Source organism: Hylobates moloch, unplaced genomic scaffold (assembly GCF_009828535.3).
Source record: "Hylobates moloch isolate HMO894 unplaced genomic scaffold, HMol_V3 SCAFFOLD_6, whole genome shotgun sequence".
NCBI classification, from domain to species: domain Eukaryota; kingdom Metazoa; phylum Chordata; class Mammalia; order Primates; family Hylobatidae; genus Hylobates; species Hylobates moloch.
The window spans coordinates 130837911-130855120 of NW_026652281.1; the positions used below are offsets into that span (position 1 = coordinate 130837911).

The window sequence follows — 17210 nt, forward strand, 5'->3', positions numbered from 1 at the left end:
TAGATTGGAAATGGAACAGCAGACGTTACCAATTAACATGAGCTCCTTTTTTGCATTCCCTAAAGGTATTAGTCTCTAGGGAGAATTTTTAAAAGGCATGATCCCAGACCCTCTAGAAACTCCTTAGGTGCCTCAAATGTTTTGGGGGTGGGGACAAGTGTCAAAGGTCATTTGGTCCAGTTCTGTGTTCAGTGCTTGAATTCCTTACATGACCTCATCATCTTCTTCCTGAATGTGTTCATGTTTGAGGAACTCACCACTTCCTGTGGCAGTGCATTCCACCTTTTGACAGCTCTGTTTATTTAAAAGCTCTCCTTCTGTTGAACCAAATCCCCATAATTTTCTCACTTTGGTCTTAGCTAATGAGTGAGCCTAGCCAACCACTCAGGCCTCACTCCAAGAAGTAGTCAACTGCTCAGGGACATGGTCTTTAAGCCAAAAATACAAGTTTTGAAAAAGCACAAGAGAAAGCCTACTGTAGCAGAAAGGCTAATGGGTGGACCTTTCTTTGTGGCCATAAAAGGCTAAGTCAGATTACAGATTCAGCATGTGGTGAGCATGTAGGCTTCCCCTAAAAATCCAGATGTAAACATAACATAAAATGTATGGAATTTCAATAGGATATAGACAGAAGCAAAACTGTGCTTTTGCTTTGTACGAGTTTATACTTTCTCCAAGAAGATAAGAAGGAATGGAAGCATTTGGAGAAACTGAAGCTTGGTCCGAAGTTAGCAGGTCTTGATGGCAGGCAGCACCAGTCTCAGTGGAAGTGACTGGTCTGACGGCCAAAAGCCTTGGCTTCTCCCTAGAGCTTTCTGCTTATTCCATAAAGAAAGTTTCAAGTCTCTCTACCTTAGGCCTAGCTCAGACCTCCTCATGAATCAGCCCTACATTCTTGGAAGAGATGTTGGCTCAGAAGCACAGAGGGAGCCTGAGACAGTCCCCCAGTATGTGGAAAGAACAAGGAGAAATATGGGGGGGGGGGATTCTCCTTTCCATATGAGGGAGACAGCAAATCCAGACAACAGGTTAAGGTGTACAGATGAGTGGGGGGGTCTCGTCACCATTCATCACCATTCATCACCATAGCAACAAGCCCAGCGATTCTGCAAGACAGGACTTTTATTTTTCTTTTCACCTGTCACTCTTCTTGGTACTGTCACTCTCTTTCCCCACTCCTGGCGGGAGATGAGTTGTGACTTTTCCACCCCCACTGACAAGCTGCCTAGCTTTTGGGGTGTGCAGCTGCTATGGAATAGGAGAATGGGGTACCCTGAGGGGTGCTCAGAAGACTCAAACTCCATCTCTCCCCTGTCCCTGATCACAGCTGGGAAGTGTGTAGCTGTGAAATGTGAGTAGCTGTTTGTACACAGATCCACGAGGAAGCTGCCTCTTTTATGAACACTGCGGACCAGAGGAACTAGAGCTGTGGTCCTCAAATAAAAGGGATTTTTGTCCCTGCCCCAGGATGTCCCATTTTATTCCCACAGAGTGAGACAAAGAGAGTCAGTAAAGGCAACTAAACAGAAGACCATGGCCTGAGGCCTTCTTAGAAAGATCGTATCAAAAAGCTAATGACATGCTTAAGGGGAATCAGAACACTTTGTGTAAATTGAAACTCCTCAGTTATCTGGACTAAGACTACACCAATACCAGTCCTTCATCCCACATCCTATTAAATAAATCTGAATGTAGGTGGTTGTGTTACCTGTGATATTGGTGGCAGTTGGGCCCAGGTTCTCCCTTGATTCCAGAGGTCTTTCCTGATTCCTCTACTACAGAGCTGTGTCAGCATAAATAGTGATCAGTGACATTGTGCATCCTGCAAAAGGTGGCAGTTCCTATACCATCTAGCTGTCCTCTTTGTAAAGGATGTATCCCCCCTCATACACACTGCCATCTCCCTGGGCCAGAGACCTTCTTCTAAAGTGAAGGATGCTCTTCACCTCCAGACATAATCAGTCATTAGGCCCTCCTTCTTTGCTTATATAGAACATGCCTTTCCACCCCCGTCCATATGAAGATCTCACCCCACTTCCTTCCTAGATATACTGGAAGTGAATGCTCCTCCTTGTAAGCCAGGGAGGCAGATACCCTCTTAGGGCCTTTTGAAGATAATAACAGAAAAAGATGCCCATCACTCCCTTGTCCTTGGAGGCTATCCACAACCAAGGTAAACCTCAAGAAGAAAACAGCTTGGTGACCAAAGGGGCAAGGTGTGCTTTGGCTATTGAAAGACTGATCAGCTCATGAAGTCAGCAGCCTCCAGCTTTCTTGTTTGCCACCTGCATCAGGCCTGTGCCTCTACCTACTCCTTCTGAGCTCCACTGTCAACCACTCTTTACTAAGGTTTGAGCTGATAATACATGCCTCCTAACCCCACCCCTACCCCTGTTTAAACAGAAGAGTTTCATAGGAACTTCTGTGAACTGTAAGTCCCCCAAGGACTCTAAAGTATTACTCTCCAGAGGAAGAAATACATGCCTTCTGAACAACAAACAGGGAGACATTTTGAGTATTCTAAAAATCATGTGAAGTGGGAATTTACCTGTTCAGCCAACTCTTGAACCAAGCACTGAACTCATTTTTTGCATATTACCCTTAGCAGGCCATTATAGCAGAGCAGGAGAAATTTTGCCCCTTTGAGTCCTTTGAATAATCATTTCTACTGCTTCCAAAGCCAGGCTATGCCTTGCCAAGTGTAACCTATATTCAAGAGCCATCTGCTTTAGCAATACAGGAAGCCACCAAGGGGCATGCTTTAGATGCTCTGCTGGCCAAAGCTGCTACTGGAAGGGAAGGGATGCTGCTATTTGCCAGCTACAGTCCCCAAGCTCAGTCCTGCTGGATCCTGTACAATGCACCAACTAGAACTAGGGCAGGGGCCACTGACTTATTGGTCAATAAGCGATTCCTTTCCATATGCCCCGATTCTAATAGGCAAACGTCAGTAGAAGAGTCTCTAGGGCAATACAGTCCACCCCTTGCATGGCTCACCTATTTCCCCACCTGAAAAGGAACACACGGATAGGTATAAAGGCCATATCCTATCCAGTGCCACCAACTAGCCAACGATGGTGTGTACCTGTGCCAATTGAGGCGTGCATTTCATTTTAATTCAATGAGACATTTATTGTACATGAACAAACAATATAAACAAAGGTGTTAGAGCTGCCATGATATCTAGGAATGAGTATCCTCCTAGTAGTTAAAGATGTTCTTTTGCCTGTGTCAAGGGTTTGAGTGAGCAACTTGCTCCGCTTCCTGAGCCATTACCTCTCACCATGACCATCAGTTGTATTTGATTGTTCTCACCACTTGGGAAGGTGTTGTCCCTCAGACCTTCACTTTCGAACTCCACTGGAGGTGACAGAACTCAGGGATGATCTCAGGAGACCAGTGGCCTTCCTCCAGCTCCACAGGGTGAGCCCTGGCCACCTCCTACTAGACATGAGTATTTGTCTTCAGACTCCTAGGAATGAAGCACCCTTTTCTGTGACCCTGCTCATCCCAAACCAGTGTAAGATCTTTTATCGCAGGCAACAGAGATTTCTAAATTCAGCCACCTGGGTCTGCCTCCAGTGTTTTTAGCAAGCACCTCCAACAGAAAAATGATATCAATTAAGCATAATTATTAAGATTTAATAGAGCCATTTTTCTATCTCAGTGCCTTTTTACTATTCTAAGCCCCCTAGTTTTTCTTCCCCTAAATTGGCACTCAGAGCAGTAAAGTTAACATATATATCAGTTGGTCTTTATTATACGTACAATAACTGTCTTATTAAATTGAAATCGAATGCACATCTAGGGGAAAGTTCATTGTAAGTACCAACTCTCAGAAAAATACTCGGAGACATAAACAATGAGTGAGGCCAATGCGTTACCAAGCAACAGAGGAAATTGGGGCAGAGGGGGCGGGGGCAGGAATCGAGCTGAAAATGAAGGGACATGGTTTTTTGAAAGAATGGGGTAAGCTCAAAGGTGCAAATTTTGGTCGAAGCTGCCCTAAATTTCTTGTGATATCTCTCACCCTAGAAAAGGCATTGAGGAGTGGGGAATTGTAATTACAAGCTCAACATAATCAGGGAGGCTTGGAAAATGTATAAATACATATACACACATACTTTCTTCCTGGGGAATGTTTAACACTTGGTCAATGAATAAATAGCCTATCCAGCTATTGCAAATGTTAAAGAGGGTGTGGGGTTGAGTGTATGTGTGAAAATATGCTGCTGCTTGGATGGTCTTTAGCCTCTTGACTCACTTTATTCTTCCCCCTCCCCTTCCTTTCCCTCCTCCTCTTCTTAGGACAAGACAAGTGCTCTGAGCCTCAGCAATGTGGCAGGCGTGTTCTACATCCTGATCGGAGGACTTGGACTAGCCATGCTGGTTGCCTTAATCGAGTTCTGCTACAAATCCCGTAGTGAATCCAAGCGGATGAAGGTGGCATCGTCTTCCCAGGCCTTTTTCCTAACCTGTTCTGTGATGCAGCTGGGTTTCCTGGGAGTCCCTTTGCTAGAAAGGGTGGGGAATGACAGGTGGTTGAGGTCAGCACAAGACAGGAAGCAGGAAGCTGTTAGGAGGAAGGTGACGGGGACAAAGGCAGCCATGAGAAAGGAAGGAAGATGGGATGTGTCAGGCCAGACACAAGGCCCAAGAAAACAATTGCATTTGTCAGAGAGGGGTCGGTGAGATTGAAGGTTAGTGGTTTACATGGACAGGCAGCACAGCGAGAGGCAAGAGTGATGGCTACCAAGGCTCATTCTCTCTGAAGTTGCATCAGAAGTGTGGCTGCAGAACAAAGGAAACGATGTCTACCCTCTACTCTGTGCTGACCTTGTCATACCTGGTGAATTGGGTCTTTTCTTAGGCTCCACTCTAAGAAATAGACATTGACAAAGAGGAGCATGTGCAGATAAAGGTAAGCAGATTAGTGAGATGACCCCAAACCACATCAAATGTAGCTAAAGGGAACTGGAGAAGAGAATTGTGGATGATTTAAGAGCTGTCTATAAAATACCAATATTTTCCAAGTGGAAAAAGAAAACAGGCTAGTTCTATTGAGTCCCAAAGTATGCAACAAGAACAGATGACTAAAGGTGATAGAGGATAAATGTTAACACGATACACTAAATTTACTCTTCTGAAAGAGCTGTCTAAAAAAGACTAGAATATCCTAAAAAGTAGCAAGCTTCAACATCACTGAAGGTATATAAGTAGAGGATGAATAACTCTTGACAAAAATATGGATTCAAGCATCAAAAGGGAGTTTGGATTAAATGATCTTCAAGGCCCCTCAACATTTAGCTTCAGTAAGAAATTATTTGTGGAAGTTAATCATGTGAACCATACCATGAGCAAGGCATCATGAGGACTCAGAGAGGAGGGAGGTGCACTCTATGATCTTCAGCACCTTTCACCTTCTACAAAGAATGGGCACAAAATAATTACTCAGTGAGGCAACCTATGGTATAGATAGGAAGGCCTATAGGAATTTAGAGAAGAAAGATTGAAGAAGGCTTCCAGGAAGATGCCAAAATTCAGAAGGACAGGTGGGATCTAGATAGAGAAGGGAAGAGAAGTACAGTCCCTCTGGGCAATGTAGCCATGGTGATATGCTGACCTATACTATTACCTTGATTTGACAAGACTAAAAGATCCTTTGGTAGAATTTGCTTTATTAGAATGTACCCTAAGAAGCCTACTTTTCAACAGACATTTGCCTCCAAGCTTAGTATGCCCACTCTTGGATCCAAACATAGCCTCCTGCCCAGCCTCTCCCTGCCTTGGACCCTCAATCCTACACATACCTCCGGGGTCACCCTTGGAGAAGACATCTCTGAGCATTTGCTCATTCTGTTTAGAAATTCTGTATTTAGTTCTGTACATGAGGAGCTGGGGGCCTTCTGTCCTGGCATTCAGCATTTCCCTGTCAGCCTACCTACCCCACTCCCACCCTAGCAATCTGCTCTCCTCACGTACTCCATACCTTCGCCCCCACCTCATGTTCCCACTCATGTGCCTTTTTATGGGCCAATCCCTTACCCTGTCTTCTGTTTCATAGAGCCCATTTAAAAGGCAACTTCTCCAAGACACAACAAGGAACAATTAAGGAATGGAAGTTCAATGACATTTCACCAGGGACCTAGGAACACCCCAATCCTACTCTCGACCAGCTCATCCATCTCCAGGTCCCTCTCAGGTCCTCTCAAATGACAAGATCTACAAAGGCATGGGCTTCAGACTATGCCTAAACCCAGACACTCTAAACCCACTGTAGACCTCCAAGGAGCTTGGCTGCACACACAAGGACTCCTAGAACCTACTCAAAGCTCTTTGACCATTCCATTCAAAACATAGGACTAAAGACTCTCCTACATTACCCTCCAAAATGAGGAAAGGTTACTCCGGTGGCAAAAAAGGGGAACAGGACAAGAACTAGGGAGCTACAACCTGTACCATCCCTCAAAACCTTCTCTATAGACCATGACTCAAGCCAGAGGCCCAGAGTTGGCCCAGTACAGATTATAAGGAGTTCCTTTCTTCTCACTGCTTGTCTAAGACAGTACAGCATCATCATCTAGAGTAGAAGCTCTGGAGAATGAACGTCTGGGCATAAATTCTTTCTGCTCCCTTTGTTAACTATGTCATCTTAGGTTTTAGTAACTCTCTGACCCTCATTTTATTTATTTATTTATTTATTTTTTGAGACAGAGTCTTGCTCTGTTGGCCAGGCTAGAGTGCAGTGGCATGATCTCGGCTCACTGCAACCTCCACCTCCTGGGTTCAAGCAATTCTCCTGCCTCACCCTCTCGAGTAGCTGGGATTACAGGCATGTGCCACCACGCCTGGCTAATTTTTGTATTTTTAGCACAGATGGGGTTTCACTGTGTTGGCCGGGCTGGTCTCAAACTCCTGACCTCAGATAATCCACACACCTCGGCCTTCCAAAGTGCTGGGATTACAGGCATGAGCCACCACACCAGGCCTCTGATCCTCTTTTTCTATAAAATGGAGGCAGTGGCCGTATATACCTCATAAAATTGCTGTAAGGATTGTATGAAATAATGGATATAAAGAGCTTGGCAAAAATTCCTGGGCCCCAGTAAGCCCTCGGTAAATAATAATGACAATGATAACTAGTATTTCAAATAATAGTTGTTACTAGTGGCCAGATACATCCTCCTTAAAACTTTCCTTTTATTATCCCTATTTACATGAGCTAGGGTTCTTAAGCTATATAGATTGTGAGTTCCTTAAGGTAAGGAGTTGTGTGGACATCCCACACACTGAGAGTAAGTATTAGTAAAATTAATGTGAAATTGTATCCAAAGGAAAAAATCTCTTAGAGGATGAGGTAGGGCATGGGAGGGAGCTGCTCTTAGTTAAAGCAAGTATTGCCGTCAAAACCACCCAGTCTAGGAATTACAAACAATATCATCCAAGGGGCAGTTTTGGCCCCATGTTTGTGCTCATGAACTATGACGAGACCAGTCATCCACCAAGCAGGAAAGCTGGACATCCAGCCCTTTCTCTGGGATTACAGTGACTCCCAATAATCATAACCAGTGCCAGGTGGTGGTGCCAGAGTGGCTAATGCCAGGGATCCTCTTAAAACTAGGACCATGTTGACGTTCACTGAAGTCACACTATTTAGATTAAAATGAGAATCTTTCAAAGAGACCACTGACTCATGGCATAGCTTCTTGGGGACATTCTCACCCTTCCCTTTACAATGAAGATGTTAAATTTTTCAGAAGCCAACATCAGGATCTCTTGGAATCATTAATATAATGTCTTCCACCACAATCTTCTAGAATTAATTCCATTGATTGGTGTGACTTCTATCCAACTCACTGAGGCTCCTAATAGAATTTTCCATCTTCCAACTGCAGAAAAGATACTTTCTTTATTAATCAACCCAGCCTTAATTGTTGATGCTCCACCAATTCCTCTCTTATCCGAAAGAGATAAGACAAATGCATTCAACTTGCCTCTCAGACTTTTCAGCTTTGCAGCTCTCTTTATTATTCTGTGCTTAGCTTTCTCCAAAAGCAATTAGTTATTTTCAGAAGTACAGCCCCCAACCTTACAGAGAGACCCAAATTGATGATGACATGGGCATTTGGTGAGAGTTTTCCCTCTCATTTCTTTCCATTATAACAGTATTTGGCCCACTCTTTTTTTTTTTTTTTTTTTTTGAGATGGAGTCTTGCTCTGTGGCCCAGGCTGGAATGCAGTGGTGCGATCTTGGCTCACTGCAAACTCTGCCTCCCATGTTCACGCCATTCTCCTGCCTCAGCCTCCTGAGTAGCTGGGACTACAGGCGCCTGCCACCATGCCCAGCTATTTTTTTTTTGTATTTTTAGTAGAGACGGGGTTTCACCATGTTATCCAGGATGGTCTCGATCTCCTGACCTCGTAATCCGCCCACCTCGGCCTCCCAAAGTGCTGGGATTACAGGTGTGAGCCACCGTGCCCGGCCAAGCCCACTCTTTTTTTTCTTTTTTATATTTTTTTATTTTATTTTATTTTATTTTATTTTGAGACAGAGTCTTGCTCTGTTGTCCAGGCTGGAGTTCAGTGGTGCGATCTCGGCTCACTGTAACCTCTGCCTCCCAGGTTCAAGTAATTCTCCTACCTCAGCCTCCCGAGTAGCTGGGACTACAGGCACGTGCCACCATACCTGGCTAATTTTTTGTGTTTTTAGTAGAGACAGCGTTTCACCATGTTAGCCAGGATGGTCTCGATCTCCTGACTTCGTGATCCACTGCCTTGGCTTCCGAAAGTGTTGGGACCACAGGCGTGAGCCACCACACCCCGCCCTTGGCCCACTCTTATGGCCTTAAGCCCCTAAACTTGTTCAGGGTCATCTTCTCATGTGTCTCAACAGTGCTTAAAAACACCTTCCTCACTCTTCATGGATGAAAGAACGAGAGAAAGGGGGGCAGAAAAGAGAAAGAAGGGCAGGAGAGAGAGAAAGAGACGAAAGGAAGAGAAAAAGGAAAGATGATTTTTCAGTAACTTTTATGTTCAAAGTGATCTCTGCACATTTTCATTAACCATGCAATAGGTTGTTCTTACAATCCTACAGATGAAATAAAGGTTCAAAGAAGCTAAGTAGCTTTTCCTGGCTAGGTCACAAAAGCTAGAAACTGAAAAACCAGAAATTAGACCTCCAACATGGTCTCCGCAAAGCCTGGGCTTTTGGTACTAGCCAAGCCACTTTTCCTAAATCTCTCTGTCCTCCTTCAACCACATGGCAATGGATCATTTTTGAGTACCTATTGTCTGTTCTTCCAGTCCCAGCCACAGTGCTGCTCACAAAGACAAATAAAATGTAGCTCTACCCTTCACTTCCCCTCATCTGACTGACTACAGTATTTAAACCCTTGCTGGGTGTTGATGAGTCTCTTTCCCCTTTGACATGTCGATGAGCAGGACAAGTGTCACACAGATAGTGGGAAGGTGCCCTACACGCATCCCTTCCACAAAGACATACTGAGCACCACTGCGTGCTGGGCAAGGCTCGGCACTGGGGATACAGTCAAGAACAAAACAGACACTGCTTCTTTTCTCAAGAAGCTCAGAGTTTGATGGGGAAGACAGAACGTAAGCAAACACATGTTCAATGAGTGTTAGTGAAAAAAATGCCCAGTGCTGTCAAGTATAGAGCAGAGGCCTCTCCTGATAAAAGAATGGGGCAGTCAGAGTAGCTTCCCTGAGAAACTGATATTTAACAGAATCAAAGCATGAAAAGAATTAACCAGGAAAATGAATTGCCAGCCATACACGAGTGTCAGAGACCCAAAGACGTGAACTCTTGCCCAGAAAGGGGAAGAAGGCCAAGGAGACTGGAACACAGACTAACGGAAAAGGGTGATATGTGAAAGTGGGAGACTCAGAGAGGGACTTCAGGCAGCTCATAACATTTCGGTCTAATTCAAATTGTCATATAATAGCAGAAAATACATAACCTAAGACACATTGCAAATTGAATAAAATCTCAGGTCCCCTGCCCCTCCCCTGGCTCCTGAATCCTTAGCTGATATTAAGGGCAGCAAAGTATTATTCACCACCTCACTCCCAAAGGAAAATAATCCCCAGCCTCTCTTACCCCCACGAGAGACGCTGACCTTTCAAAATTATATATGGCTGTGCTAACAGGGCATGTTTAAGCTACAGCAATTGAGGGCTTGCACATTTTCCTGGAATTAATGAACAGCTGAGAGACTTGATAACTCAAGGGGAGCATCCTCCGCAGCAGGTGGTCACTGGTGCTTTGCACATCTGCCTGAGCAAGGACATTACTGAAGTTTAAGCTTTGATTAGGATATTCTATGATGTGCAGAGGCTGAGCACACACTTCTTAGAAAAGCAAGTGGCTGAAAAGTTAGGATGCAATCACTGTTAGGAAAATAAGGTCCCGAAGGGCCAATTTTAGGGTCTTTAAGTTGGATTTTTTACTCATCCCTTTGTCTCTGAATATCAGTTCCAAAAACACCACCACCACCCTCAAGGATGAACTTTAAGAATGGCTGGCATGTCAAGGAGGGATAAGGGAAAGCCACATTCCCAAAGGCTAGGGGAGAAATGACAGCAGTTTATGACAGCTTAGCCACGACGGGGGGTGGGGGGTGTGGGGGGAGTAGGAAGAATCACATTTAGAAGGTCATTCATCTTGTCACTAGGTCACATATAACTGTTACCTTAAACAAGTCAATCATTGTCATCAGGTTCTCTGTAAAGTAAAAGGGACAAATTAGATCATGTGGTTCAACTTTGCTTGCATTTTAGAATCACCTGGGGAGCTTTTAAAACTCCAGATGTCCCAGGCCATACACCACACCAGCATGTCTAGGGTAGGATTCAGGCATCAGGGTTTTTTCCCCAAAACTCCCTGGATGGTTCCAATGTGCAACCAAGTTTAAGAACTAGTGATGTAGTTGACATTAAGCATTGCTTTCCACTGCAAAGTTTGGACTCCATTTATCATTTCTCTTGACTTTCATAAATGTATTCGAAAAGAAGCCAGTAAGAAGGTAGTAACCACCCATGATAAGGGTATGGAGTCATTGACCTTTGAGAAGTGCTCAGCTTCCTTGAATACCAACTCTAATGATGTGACCTTCAAGATTTTTAGTTACATGCCTGGCTAAATTATCTCAGACTTTGGCAAGCACCAATGTTGACTAGGTTATCAATCTTGTCCTTTAAGACAAATTCATGAAGTACCAACAACTTCAATGGAATATTATGAAAACATGTGAGCCTTCTGAGGAACAAAGGCCAGGGTGATATGTGTAAACTTTAGTGGGTTTTTTTTCCTTAATTAAAGGGATGTGGCAGAGAAAAATCATGAATGATAGACATTCCAAGCTAATCTATAGAAGTTTCCATATTTCCCACAGATATAAATAAAATGTTATTTTCTCTTCAATATTTTTAGGTGAGGATAAGAAACCATTAATTTATCATATTTTCATTTTACATTTCCCTGGTGTAGCTTCAAGGTAGTATTTATTTGGCCTTTGACTTAGAAGAATGCAATCCAGGTCACAATTTTTCTTCAATGGAAGACAGCCAAGGGAGAATGTAAATAAATCAAGTCATGGGTTTGAGGAGGAGACAGAACCAGTGTGGGTGGTGCATCATATGGGGCAAATCTGTCTGAATCATGGATTTTAAAAAGAACATTTTAAAACATTGTCAGAACTGCCAGTAATACAAGGATAGCAGGGGGAAAAAATGGGTCAAAACTGCCCTGTTTATCTCTGTCTGGCCACAGAAGGTTGACTGATTTCTCTGGTCACTAGAATAATGGCAATATGTAAGAGAGAAAGTCATAGACTTTTTGAGACGGATCCTAGGTGGTTGGTGTTTCTTAGACAAATTCAAAAGCATCACTATGCATCTAATTGCTTACGGGATACACTGTGGGAAAGCTGAGGATTGAGAAGACATGGCCCTTGCCCTCCTACAGAAAGCTGTCTTACAGAAGACAAAACTTATACACTGGAGGCAGAACCATTACAAGAGAATGTATACTGCATGAGTACAAGATGAGAGGAGCCAGCACTTACAGCAGGCTGGTGTAGTCTAGGAAGGCTTCAAGAAGACAGTGAGAACAGAATGCGCCTTGAAGAAGAGGTAGGGTTGGTCCCATTGAAAATTCTCCTTTATATTCATTCCCACCAAGAAACCAAACCCCACCTCAAAAATTCTGTGATTGTTTCTTAATGGAAAGTTTGAGATGGACAGTAAAAGATAAGGGTCTGGATTTCCTGTCATCAATGGTCTTTCTCCAAAGGAACACTCAACAGAATGCTTCCTCTTGTCTAAGACGATATGGTTCTAGACCTACTTTGTGGTATTGAATATCCCACTTAACTCATCTGATTCTGGGGTGATCCTTGGAGTCCTTTTCAGACCTAGAATTCCGACATTCTAGAAGTCACAAGCTTAGTGGCAGTGATCTGTTATGTCAGTCTGGAAGTACAGGGTCTACATGCTGATGGGAAGCAGTTGACGCACAGATGATAATCTTTGGAATGCATTCTCATTTTCTTTAGCACATGTTCCTTTCCAATTACATTTTGCATATTGTATTATTCAAACGAGTCCTACATTCCCTTAACACATGCTGCTATAGAGGTAAGCTAGAATTTTTTCTGAGTAAATCAGAGGTAGTTTTCCATTTTAACCCAACAATATCACACCCTCAATTTATTTGAACATTTCAAAGCATTTTTCATGGGGTATCACCATTCTTGCTAATAACAGTGTGTAGGTGCATAGATAATCATATGTCATAGACATGGAGGTTTTAAAGTTCTAGAACACTAAGGAGATATGTACAGTCACATGACTAGTTGATGTAATAACCAGAACTAGAATCCAAGTTTCCAAACCCCATTCTTAGAAGGTTTTCCACTTAGTTGTGTTGCTACATCACACATTAATCAATAATACCAAGGAAATATTCCACCTTTAGAAATCACAGAATGTAAGAATAAGAAAGGATCTTCTGTCTCACCCAATCTAACACACTTCATTGAACATTCAACTTGAGGCTAAGAGAGGGGATCAGACATGTCCAGGGCCAAGTGATAGTTTTCTGCATTCCTGAGAAGTCAGAATTAGCATTGTAGAATAGGAAAGGGGGTGGATGGGGAAGCAGAGTTGGATTTACATTTGAAGTCCAGTCTTGACTCATTCCCATTGCCTGTCATTGCCAAGGACCCGGGGAAGAACCCCCGGTCCTCCTGAAAAGGGTTTTTGTTTGATCCCACAGCAATCCATCAACGAAGCCATACGGACATCGACCCTCCCCCGCAACAGCGGGGCAGGAGCCAGCAGCGGCGGCAGTGGAGAGAATGGTCGGGTGGTCAGCCATGACTTCCCCAAGTCCATGCAATCGATTCCTTGCATGAGCCACAGTTCAGGGATGCCCTTGGGAGCCACGGGATTGTAACTGGAGCAGATGGAGACCCCTTGGGGAGCAGGCTCAGGCTCCCCAGCCCCATCCCAAACCCTTCAGTGCCAAAAACAACAACAAAATGAAACGCAACCACCACCAACCACTGCTACCACAAGAAGGATGATTCAACAGGTTTTCCTGAAAAATTGGAAAAACATTTTGCTGTCCCTTTTCCTTTTTTGATGTTCTTTCACCCTTTTCTGTTTGCTAAGTGAGGATGAAAAAATAACACTGTACTGCAATAAGGGGAGAGTAACCCTGTCTAATGAATCCTGTGTCTCTGACAGCAGAGTCGCTGGAACACTAATGAGGAAACTGCACTGTTTTATTTTAATTCAGTTGTTAGTGTGTCTTAGTGTGTGCAATTTTTTTTTTCTTACTAATATCCATGGTTTGCAGGTTCTGTTAGGCCCTTTCCTTCTCCTTACTTCTTATCCCCAACTCCCTACCCACCCCTCTTCAGTTTTCAGATTGGAGATTCAAGATTTGTTCCACTTTACAAGCAAGAGGAAAGAAAGCAACCTTCAAACTAATTCTCCATGGGGGCTGTCCATGTTACCCTCCACTCCTTGGCCCCAAGCCTTTGATGGAGACAGACACTGTTGGAGAAGTGGGCTGCCTTCCCCAAGTAGGGCACTGCTTAAGCACTGATTTAGTGGAGAACACAGGTGAAAATCAACTCAGGATGAGGGTGGTGGAGAGGGCAGGGGCAGATGTGCAGTCAGAGAAGGACTCCTGAAGTTACTGCTGCTCAGAAAAACAGTTCCTTTAATGTGAAAGAGCCATTTCATAGGTCATAGGTATGGTATATTTCTTCAGAGTCAACCTTGGCCCTGAGAAGTATGTCCTTCTGGTGTGCTCAGGCTCAATGGCAGTCTGTTGGCTGAAGGCACTTGGCCTCCTAAACCAAGCAGAATTTTGGGAAGAGATAACAGCCAGGGAGATATTGCCTACGATTCTCACTTTTTCTTTGCCTGGCATCTAAGCAGGAATCCACTGTGGGATAGACTCTTTTCTTCTGTGGAGCCTCTGACATGGGGAGCAATGTTAAGCAAGCTAAGTGTAAAAGAAAGGTGACAGAATAATTTTGGAAGAGGAAGCCTCATCAAAAGCCCACACAAAATAGAGCTTCCCATGATGTGCCCTATCCTAGGTTTGAGAAAACACGTATGAAGTTTATGCTGAAGCAAAGAACTTGGGTTTTTATGTTAATATAAAGTGTTGTTTTAGCATGTGGCCAGATAATGCTCTGTCATCTTTAGAAAGTGAGATACCCAAGGAAATAATTGAAGAAGTATAGGGAGATGATGGATTAAGTTGATAATGACATTTGGGGCAACTTAAGACTTTTGATCCCAGGTTCTAACCCAAGGAGGCTGACCTGCCCCCAGCTAAGATAGCATGAGGACATTGTATTCCAATATACCTATGATTGGGGCTACAAAGCTGAACTAAAGCAAGATTGGTGAAGTGGCAGGGTTTATAGAGAGAAGCCCAGGCTAAGTTCAACTTTGGTTGGAAGTGAGAATCCCTGACATATAGCTTCCTTGGAGATCCCAACTCTCATTCTTGGTGCAACTGGCTTCCAGCTCTCCAGCAGTCACTCTTCTTGGTGCATGATTCAGTATGTGCCATGTGTCATTAGCTTTTACTGATAACCGTACTCTGGCTTGTTCCCTTATCCCCTACTTCTATCCAATTTTCTCTGCTAGGGGTTATCATTAGCAATTGACATGCTAAAGGTTTTGGAGCCTACCTAGGGGTAGGTGCAGCTTGATTGGCTTTTCTGTGGATTCTCTCAGTGCACCCACACCATCTCTATGTCTCTCCACTCTCCTGCCATCAGCCATAGCAAAGAATCCTTCCAAAATCAAACTCTTCACTTTTTCAACTCAAGTGTTGTTGTTTAGTCTCTCGCGTGTCATTGTGGGCATGGTTCATGAAACCGGACCCTCAAGATGGATGATTGCTTTTAACTACTGCCAGCTGATGTCTCTCAGCCCCTGCCCTCACACAAGATTTTTCTCAGCCTTCAGCCTACCACTGCAGAATCCGATGTGACCCACCATTAGGGAGTCTGCATCTTGGAAGAGTTGGAAATAACCCTTTAACATCAACATGCTTCAAAGACTTTTTGCCTTTGGCCTGGTAAGACGCCTCTCCAGCTACTGAGCCCACAAGTAACATGAGTGGATAAAGAGAGACTTGTTTGTGCTAGAAATGAGGGTCTATGCTATGAGGGGGTCCAAGACTCTGGCGAAATATGCTTTTTCATCAATGGAGAAATGAAAGGAAAACAAAAGCAAGAAAAAAGTTAACTTGTATTATGTATTTTTACTACACTTTTCTTAAAAATAGAGCATTGGGAAAACTCTGAAAGAGACTGACATTTTTCTCAACAGGAATCCATACTTAACAGTTCTGGCTTTCATTAAATTTTGCTCTTTGGTACCTGGGCCTTTTATTTAACATCTATGTTTGTTTTAACTCTCTTGGCAGATGTGTGAAAGGATTCTTGCTTGATCAAACACTAAGTATTTTTTTGGTTCCTGTTTTTCTTTCAAATAGCCAGGTTTTTTTCTTTTGGTATTTGCATAAAATGAAAATATCACCGAATATTAAATCACTGTGGATCCATTATCTACTTTTCATATTTGTCCATTCCATTTTTGTGCCATTTCTGAAGCCAGGGCACTAGAGATTATTTCCTTATAGCAGAGCCTAAGACTAGTAGGTTTTTAACTGTGACCACTGTTTCTAACTGACAAACAGCTCTCGAGTCATTTCAGCTGAACTAGAACATTGTGAGTTATTCATCCAAATAGGATAACCACAACAATAACAAAAGGCAAACAGTGGTATTTGGCTTCCAGGAGCTACAATTCCAATTGCATAAAAACCAGGGCTTGACTTGCAGCCATCACAGTACCTCTAAGGAACTGGATGGTTCACATGGAATGTCTCCCAGACATCCCCAAACTGGAGAGGTATAGCTGTGATGTGCATGAAGTCACAGCCAGAAACAAATCTAGACCATGCTTATAAGTCTAGATTATCTAGAGGATAATTTTGGTCCTCAGACACCACAACCTTCATTCTTGCCTAGAAGCTTTTTTCCCCCCTTAAGCAAAATGGCTTTCTGTAAAGGATCTGACATTTGTTGATACTTAGGTATCAATGATTAAGAACAACTTCAAGTGTTTTCTTTCCCAAGGAACACTGCATATTAACAAGGACCAGAGGTCTAAAATAAATGAACAGAGAAGTTCAAACAGTAGCATGGACAATAACTACTACAATAGAAAAGGGTTGGGAGAAAGAAGAGAAACTGGCAGGCTTGTGTGAAGCTACATTGTTTGCATACACCTTGCAGCATCTAGGGTACCTCTGAGTGAGGAAGCACTTAACACCAGCTGACTGCAGAGAAAAACGATTTCTGTTGCCTTACTGTCAAATAGCTTGGACAATGGTCATAATGGCTATCGTAGCACAGGCTGCCATGTGTTGAGCACTTAGTATGTTAAGCACACTTCATACCTTCTATATCATAACAAAGGCCCTCAAAGTAGGGCCTTTCAGATGAGAAATCTGAAACTTAAAGAAATTACATAACTTGCTCACAATCCTGTAAGTGACAGCACCAGGATTTGAACTAAGTCTGTCTAAATCCAAGCCTTTACAACCCTAACTACCCACCTCACTGTTAACCAGGTCATGATGAACAATCGCC

The 17210-nt window shown here is 43.4% G+C and overlaps 1 protein-coding gene across 3 annotated transcripts in view; it reads left to right on the plus strand.

Annotated features, from left to right (window-relative positions):
- Positions 1-16120, plus strand: part of GRIA1 (glutamate ionotropic receptor AMPA type subunit 1) — a 323093-nt gene extending 306973 nt beyond the window's left edge. For all 3 annotated transcript variants that reach the window (XM_032158439.3, XM_032158438.2, XM_032158437.2), the window contains exons 15-16: positions 4309-4443; positions 13274-16120. In XM_032158439.3, coding sequence (XP_032014330.1) covers positions 4309-4443; positions 13274-13474 — 336 coding nt within the window. In that variant the 3' untranslated portion in view covers positions 13475-16120. The remainder of the gene's footprint in view (positions 1-4308; positions 4444-13273) is intronic.
- The last annotated feature ends 1090 nt before the right edge of the window (positions 16121-17210 follow it).